At 33.1% G+C, this 9,134-nt stretch overlaps 1 protein-coding gene across 1 annotated transcript in view; it reads left to right on the top strand.

Annotated features, from left to right (window-relative positions):
* The window catches only part of Smp_141670 (hypothetical protein), a gene marked incomplete at both ends in the record, with an annotated part of 39,186 nt that overhangs the window by 17,981 nt on the left and 12,071 nt on the right, over positions 1-9,134 (top strand). Inside the window, 2 exons of the mRNA XM_018794195.1 lie at positions 1,333-1,423; positions 3,025-3,388. Of these exons, the coding sequence (XP_018648632.1) occupies positions 1,333-1,423; positions 3,025-3,388 (455 nt within the window). The remainder of the gene's footprint in view (positions 1-1,332; positions 1,424-3,024; positions 3,389-9,134) is intronic.

The raw sequence follows: 9,134 nt of genomic DNA, 5'->3' as shown, positions 1-9,134 counted from the left end.
CTGGACCACCATGGAAAACCTGGAAGCACTGGTCGGTGCTCGCGCGAGAAACTGATAGGTCCTGGGTTGGGATCTCGCGGGGTGGGATAGTGGATGCGCACTGCTGAGGAGTCATACAATAGGACGAAACGGTCGTCTAGTGCTTCCAGGTTTTCCATGGTGGTCCAGCTTTAATTGATTCATGACATCAACTATTAAAATTACTATAATATCCACAAAACCCCTTCTGATTTTATAATTATTCCAATTAATCAATATTTTTCATTCATAAATTTTTCTTTACTGAACATGAAAAAAAGAAAAAGAGATAAATTTTCGGAGAGAAAAAAAGCTTCATTTTTTGTTTTATGGTCTATCTTCATATGTAAACAGTCAGAATAACTTGTAAATTACCATAGATACTTTTGAAATTATAATTTAAATATCTTTCTTTTTCTTAAACTAACCAATTATCATCTTTAAGGTATTCAAATCATTGTCATATATTTATTAATGATACTGATTAATTAAAGTTCTAATCTGTATAGAAGTGAAAAGAATCCATGAAATGAATTTATTTAATTCAAGGAATCTATTCCTGTCATGTCCAAATCAATCTATTGTGTTACAGAATCCATTAAACTATCTACTGAATATCGCTACTCAACACTAATATAATTAAAGAAAATAATTACAAGAAGATATACAACTTTCGGAAGATCATCTGATTACATACTGTTATTTAGAAATTTACTTAAACCTAATAACTTTAAATATTTAAACGACTTAAGAAAAAAACGTTCACGTTTGTAGATAGTCCAAGCATAAACAAAACAGTTTTTCAGTCCTGCTCGTTTTACAGTAAATTCATGATACAAATAAATAAACAAAACTTAGAATGTAGTGAACAGGAACACGACTGGGGACAATCGAATGCATTTAGCACAACATTACAGAATATCTCATTAAAATATGAGAACCATATAGTGAACAGTTAATTTTGCAAAATAACAATCAGTTGTCTCAATTTGACTGTTTCTTCTGCAAATATCCGTCCATAGTCATTGATTATAATTTTTCATGCATTTTCGTGCCAATTGTGTGCCGTTTCCGTTCTCTCCTTATCGATCTTCTACTGAAATACATTCACTGCCCGACCATCACCATATACTACTTATATGGATATAAGTAGGCCACACCACAAGAATAGCCTTTATAAATCATAATCTTATAAGTTTTTTATTATCATTTAACGTTCAAATATAAAGTTGAAAATTGAGGAGTTTAAGTTGTTTTGTTATGACAACTTATTATCAGTCAAATTTTTAGTTCACATATATATTTCTTTTAAAGTTTAGTACTGGAGTAGTCAGGAAAGCAATAGGATTAAATAATGCAATCTTACAAACAATAGAATATAATCGAAATGTTAAAAATGAAGTAAGTTTATTAGATAGTTTTGTATATAAAATTTCCCTTATTATAACGATATAAATTACTTAACAAGTGAAAATAAATAAAGTAGAGGATCGAAATCAACTTTAAAGTAAACATTATAAAGAGATCTAGACTATGAAATGGACTGTAAGCCAATGAACTAATGAATTAAATCAATCCATTCAACTACTGATCAATATATTGTCAGAAAAAGTGAGGAGTGTGTTTAAGTATTCTTTAAAAAGTTTTACATCTGTTCCAGATTGTACCAGTCTATGATGAAAAGTATTTTTAAAATAAATGATTAGTTATAGTATAGTGTGTGCTACTGATATCGATAGATATAAGTAGTATGTGATATCAATCAAAAGTAAAATGTCTGGAGGTAGAAGGTTAAGAATTCAATACAGTTATTATTTCCTACAAATTTTTATCATGTAAACTGTGTACTAACGTTTATTACGACCTCTTACTACATGTAATATACTTACTTACTGTTACTCTTAATGGAGCAAAAGCCTCTGACCAGCATTCTCCAACCAACTCTGTCCTGGGTCTTTGTATGTATATATATGTATGTATATATGTATGTTCTGGATGATGTCTTTCGTAGTTCTCCAGGTTTCTGTCCCATACAGCTGAACTGTCTTGACATTTATATTGAAAATTCTGATCTTGGTGTTGGTTGACAATTGTTTTGAGTTCCAGATGTTCTTTAGTTGTAAATATGCTGTTCTTGCTTTGCCGATCCTCGCCCTCACATCCGCATCAGATCCACCGTGTTCGTCAATGATGTTGCTCAGATATGTAAAGGCTTTAAAATCCTCCAAAGCTTCTCCGTCAAGTGTGAATCGATTGGTGCATGCTGTATTGTATCGGAGAATCTTGCTTTTTCCTTCATGTATGTTAAGACCCACTGCTGCTGAGGCTGCTGCTACACTGGTCGTCTTCTCCTGCATTTGTTGTTGCGTGTGTGACAGAAGAGTCAGATCATCTGCGAAGTCTAGATCGTCCAGCTGCATCTTAGCTGTTCATTGTGTCCCGTGCTTCCCTCCAGATGTTGACGTCTTCATAATCCAGTCGATCACCAGGAGAAATAGAAAGGGTGAGAGTAGGTGGCCTTACCTGACACCGGTCTTTACCTCAAACGAGTCAGTTAGTTGTCCTCCATGAACGATTTGGCAGTTTAATCCATCATAGGAATTCCGTATGATACTGACTATCTTCTCAGGCACTCTGTAGTATCAAAGAAGCCTATACAGTGTTGCCTTGTCCACGCTATCAACTGCTTTCTCATAATCAATGAAATTGATGTTGTGTACATGTATTGTATATAAATAAACATAAATGTTAGATATAATTAATAATAAAAACAATCCAACTCTATTTTAAATGATCAATTTATTCTTCATTTAATAACTGAGTTTTCATAACCGTTTCTTGTTTCGTCTTGTCTAAAGTGTTATCAATTTGTCCATTGAATTGTTTAGTTCGTTTTTTTTCTTTTTTCTTTACTTAAACATACATAGAAATCAAATAAAATAAAATGTTATCGTATAACTGGATATGATATTAATCATATATTAATGTTGAATGGTTTATGCTTAGAATTACGTTTTAATGGTGATATACAAATAAAACCAACTAGTCAATTTGATCCATATACAAAATGTATTCATAGTAAAGAAAAAGACCTATTGATCAATAATTCCACATCTTCTGAATTGATAAGATTAGAAAAAAATGAAACATTTGAATTATCAGATATTAATTTTGACCTTGATATTAGGTTGAATAAACAAACTGATCAATTGAAAGATGAAATAAAACCAGAAAAATTGTCACATACAGAATTATTAAGTAAACATGCAAGAATACAATTACATGAATTGATGTCAGATACATCATGTATTGTTGAAATTGAACCAATGGAATCCTTGGAAGAAAAATATTCTGAACGCAGTGCTATAAAGTTGGTTGACAATATTTTGGTATTATAAAAGTGTGTGCTTGTTTATTTATTTGCATAATAGTCTATGAGTTTTTGTATTACCTAAAAATAGAAAGATAACTGAAAGTGAAAAAAACTGGGACATGGACACTATATACATAAGGACTTATATCTGTTTCGTCCACCGCGTATTAGTAAACAATGATATAGTACCTTCGGGAAAATATTTCCAATATTATTTGTTATGGCAAGGTACTCATTGCTTGATTTTCGAAGTAGGATACACTCCTAAACATTTTTAAATTTTGTTGAATAATTTTAATTTCAGTTGTTCCATATTGGTTCAATGAATAACATTTGCACTAATCAGTAGCATTAATTCACACCTACCCCATCTACAAACTAGAACTGGTTTTATTCTTAATCTGTTTTTTTCTTTATCTTAACGAAAGAATATAATGGAAAGAGTTATTTTTGTAGAATAGTATAAGTTTTCATCGGTAGTTCTTTGAATAATTTCAACTTTTAATAATTTATCTCATTAATAAAAAATATCAGAGGTGGTATAACTTAAAGAGAAGTTGGATATAATCCATCGTAATTTTACCTAATGCATGCAGTGTTCATATATCCAAAAAGACATCTATCTTATTAACAATCTCAGTCATATACAAACAATTTTCATCCCAGAATATAAAATATGTATTTAAACTAAAACAGCTACTATTACAAACCATCAGTCCGAGTAGTCAGGACATGTTTTTGCCTAAATGTAAGAGCTTAAAAAAATGCAGTTAATAACGGACTATTTAAAACATAGTAATACGTTTGATAATTTGTATATCATACTGGCGGAAAGAAACTGCAAATTCTCAGTAAAATATCTCACTTTGGAAAACAGTTTTATATTACCTAATTCAGAAACATTGAAAGTCTCAAACAAAGGAATATCAAGTTATTTGGTAATTATGCCGAGTGTTTCAAAATTTTTAAAAAGGATTTAATAGATCCTCAAAATGGTCATGAATAATTCAAAATTATTGAGAGATAAGTATACCATAGGTTTGCAGTGATAACTAGAATTTCAATTCATTCTATCAATTAAGTGACGAGTATACTGCACAGAAGTTCGTTCTATCCTACATTACGGCTGCAAAACGTGGCCATCAAGAGTAGAAGATACTCGCAAGTTACTAGTATTTGACCTTAGAAATATTGCTCGCATCTGCTGGGATCACCGGGTAAGTAATAGTGAGGTTAGACACAGGGTATTAGGAAATGATGGTAAATCAGTTGATGAGGTCATGAATCTTCATCAACTGAGATGGTTGGGACACGTGTTACGTATGTCTGAACACCGATTAACTCGACGCGCTATGCTGACTAGTATCGGAGATGGTTAGAAGAAAGTTAGGGGCGGCCAAACCAAAACGTGGCATCAGAGCTTGAAATCACTAACTTCTAGTCTGAGCCATGTTGGTAGATGCAGACTATTTGGTTGGGGTCCGCGTGACTATCGTAACCAATGGTTGGAGACTCTAGGTGACATGGCTCAGAATCGATCACAATGGCGTAGGTGTACACACTCTTTATCTTCCGTTAAACCTTGAGATTAAAATTGCTTCATATCTGTCTTCCTTCCTATACTTTATCTTTATATACAAGCTTTCTTTTATATACTACAACCACTAAATTAACTTCTACGAATCTGGTGTTCATCTTGTTGCGCTAACGAGCTATGGCAACTTAGACCGATGCATATATGTGCCTGGTCCTACGTTGTAGCTGACTGGCTGATGCTGAACTAGATCAAAATTTTAATTCAATCGAAACGTAAAGAAAAAACGAATCGATAGGAATCAATCAACTAGATTTATACTCAGAAAAAATGTCAACCTGTAAGCAAAGATGGATGGTGGCTAGCAGTCGAATCCAGGATGCGCGTTTCATCCTATTTAGGACTCGTCAACCAGATGTACCTTCATCACAGAGTTAATGTAAACTTACAGTTTAAATGGATACATGCATTCATCACAGAGTTAATGTAAACTTACAGTTTAAATGGATACATGCAAAATGTTGTCAACCACAAACCTGTTAATTATCACCAATGATTCCACTGTGTATTATACATACAGTTTTAGAATTAATTTCACAAATTACTGGGCAGCTTATTATTTCCATCAAAATGATTCGTCATCACAAATTTAGAAAAGTGGAAATGTTGTATAGTTTTATTTGCCTGAATGGAACATTATTTTTTTATCGATGTATCACTCTATCATAGTACCATTGATTTTTGTAAAGTCTTAATACACAGAATACACAAATGTTTACTGAATTCTTATAAAATATCTTTCTGCTCTAGTTCATTTATTTTGATGCTTTAAATTAATTAGTGCCGATTGTTTTAATAAAGATTATAGAAGATAATTTTATCTTATAATAAAAGAAAGAATAAATACAACCAGGTAAGTTATTTTTACTCAAAGACATATAAGGTGTGTAATAAAAGGACAGAGTCCTGAGAACTCCCAATAACCTCGTTGACGACTTGAAGTTTTGAGATTTATTAAGTAATTAAAGTGAAATAAAAACTTTTCTTTCATTTTCATGATACACATATTACAATAGAGATAATTCTATTTCATATAATCACCAATATTTAAATTTTATCACAGTAACTACATTTTATCATAGTGTATTTGACACGATACTTACGAATTCGGTCTAACAGATTCGCAAAATGTCAGTTACTTAGAATGAGTAGAACTCATTATTTATTCACTTAATGCAGTTACAGATATCACTTGTTAGGATGCCTTCAAATGAATGAAAACCTGAACACCAATCACACCTTATTAACGCAGAGTCAAATATAGTTCAGAAGAAAGAATGAATTTTGAACAAAAATCTCATCTCATGCAACAATCAAATGATCAAAGCCGGTGATGGCGAGTTTTGAAGTCATTTTCATTAGTTATGGTGTTGCAGTCGAGATTTCCAGGAGATTCTCCTACTTCTAACTCAGAACCTCTAAATTTGGTCAGTCAAAATTCAGCCGAGTTTGCCGTACATACACCAGATCTATCCAAACAAGCCATGCAACAATTAATATCACGAAAACCAATGACGTTTTCAGTTACGGAACAAAGCATTTCAGATGCTTATACCGATATGGATCAAACCTTTTAATACATTTTTAGTTTAGAGAGGGAGCAGGAAGTTACAGAATTTGGCTAATTTTTCTGAACCCAGTTTCATAAGTAATAGACGAAATTTCTTGTGTAGTTAAATCAAATTAAAACAAGTTTCTGTATCTCCTAAACCGTGTATGAAAATTGAAATTTGACTCAGTATCACAGATAAATTCAGCTACATTGTTAAAATAACATCTGCTGAAAGTGAACAACTTGGGGTAGGGATATGTATTGTTTCGGAAGCCATCCTGGAGTTCGTAAGTGGTTGCATTAAATTAAATCGCTACTCCACCACTAACTCCATTTTAGTAGGATACTCTTTCCAACAAAATGTAACTAATTATTACAGCCCAGAATATGAGGCGATAACTATGAAGATAACTGCGACACAGTGTGCAAAAGCTCTATTCTCTTCTAGCCATAACTACTCCAAAAGATGAGTCATGTTGATCGGTGTTCTGGAAAAGACTGAAGGAGATTAAAAATTATACCTTAGTTGATTTAACTATATTTCAACTAAATGATGGTTTTAGACCACATATGAAAACGTGGGAGCACTGGACAGCCGTTTCGTCCTAGTGCTCAACCATCTTCTGGGACTCAGACCTACCTGTTCTGGAGGTGAAACCCCTGTTCCTTCTCGTATGTTAGTAGAGGAATGCACTAGTCCGAAGGTGTCTGTTGGCATTTCCAGTGACAAACCGCCTGTTGCTGTCTTACGTTCCGTTGATACACGTCTTCTTAACTGAATGAGATGTCGCACCCATTAGTCTTTTCCAACCTTCACCTCATAGATTACTTGCCCTGTTACTCTTAAAACACACACCTCTTTCAAAGTACCATATCTCTGTCTGTAACCACGGACGAACAAGTAGTTATGACGAAGCGAATATATGGATAATTGTAACTTGTGGAACTATTATTGTTTGCATTTTCACTGTATAATTACAAGGTAATAAGATTATTGTATTTCTATATACCCTGTACTATGAATCTCCATCAGACCTGCTAATTTTAATTATTGCCAATAAAATATATACTGTTTCTCCATTCTCTGCCACTTATGGCATGATAGTATGCAAAGTATTTCTTTTCTGGAATGCGTTGCCGTCTGATAATTAATGCTCATTAACCGATGTGTGTTCAAAATAAATATACTGAGTGATTGAAATATAAATGATAGAACCTTGCCTGTTGTATTTTCTCATCGGATTCAGGATTGGGTATAGAAGCCGTGCACATAAGCAGATCAATAGAAGTTAAGATTATCTCGACCTCAGCTGAAGTTTAGTCCTGCTAATTCTAGAGTATTATTGATCAAAGCCTATGACACTAAGCTAAGGACGAAAATGTACACACAGGGTAGAAGAAATGTAAACAGAATTGTGACTGGTGTATCTTCTTTAGATTTGATCAACTTTTCATTCGCGACACAGGGGATCTGATTTCCAATACTGAGGCTTTCGGTGTTACTATTTTCTCATAAGTAATGCTTTTCGGTAATATCAGATGGTGGGTTGTTCTCATCCCTTAACCAATGAGGATTTCCACTAGTTATTCCCAATTTGGTAATTAGTCATTTTTGTTTAGTGAGATACATAAATCGGAAGTTGGGCAATATATTGACGAATATCCTTCCCTGATCTTAACAACACTTTTTAAAAGGTTTACAAAAACCTCTCTGCCTGTTCATTTGACTGAGAATAGTATAGCACTGATATTATATGCATGAGTTGTCGGCGGCAGAATCCGTGAAAATGATATTTGATCCCCTTAATTGGGCCAATAGAACTCATATGAAGTTGTGACCATAGTTTTTCTGGTCGTTTAGGGTCACTAAGCGATAGATGTTGAATATCCTTCGTCGTCAACAATAAGGCTCGAATGGCACTTGACATATGATATTGCGCGTATATTTTTGTGCACAGCTGGGCTATGACTGCTTCTGTCTTAGCGATGTGATAATCTTTGGCTTCAGAGGTTTATTTTACCAAGTTGAGTTATTTCAACTACTTCACAAGTGGATAATAGTTTATCTTATTAAAATGGATCATGAAGTTGTTTAACAATCAATGGACATAACAGTAATCTCAACCTATCTGCCAATAATAAAAATATTACCCAACAATGAGTTTAGGTTAAAAAAAATTAGAATAAAAGTCAATCGAAATATATTTGCACATATTGATAAGACAATTCTTGGTAACCACCAATCATATCTCGGGCTCATGGAATAAATTATTAGCTAATAATGATTGTAGTACATCACTTCACTTGTTATTGGATTTAACGTTGTTGATGTCTGATGAAACAATAAAAGCTCCCTGTGTTTTATAATATACGAATTGATATAACTAAATACAATAGATCACTCAGATTGGTAGGAATTTCAAAGCAATATGATTGTTTGTTTCATACAGCAGTATTGTAAACAAAGTGTGTTCTGAAAATGAACAGATACTTGAATAGTATCACAAATGTGTTATGAATTTGAAAAAGAATATGTCTCCAACTTGTTGTGTTTTTATATTCGGCTTTTAACATACGATTTATCCACCAATCGGAAT

Source organism: Schistosoma mansoni, chromosome 1, assembly GCF_000237925.1.
Source record: "Schistosoma mansoni strain Puerto Rico chromosome 1, complete genome".
Classification (NCBI taxonomy): Eukaryota; Metazoa; Platyhelminthes; class Trematoda; order Strigeidida; family Schistosomatidae; genus Schistosoma; species Schistosoma mansoni.
Note: the sequence above shows the minus strand (reverse complement) of the source record. Positions and strands in the feature narration are given on the sequence as shown.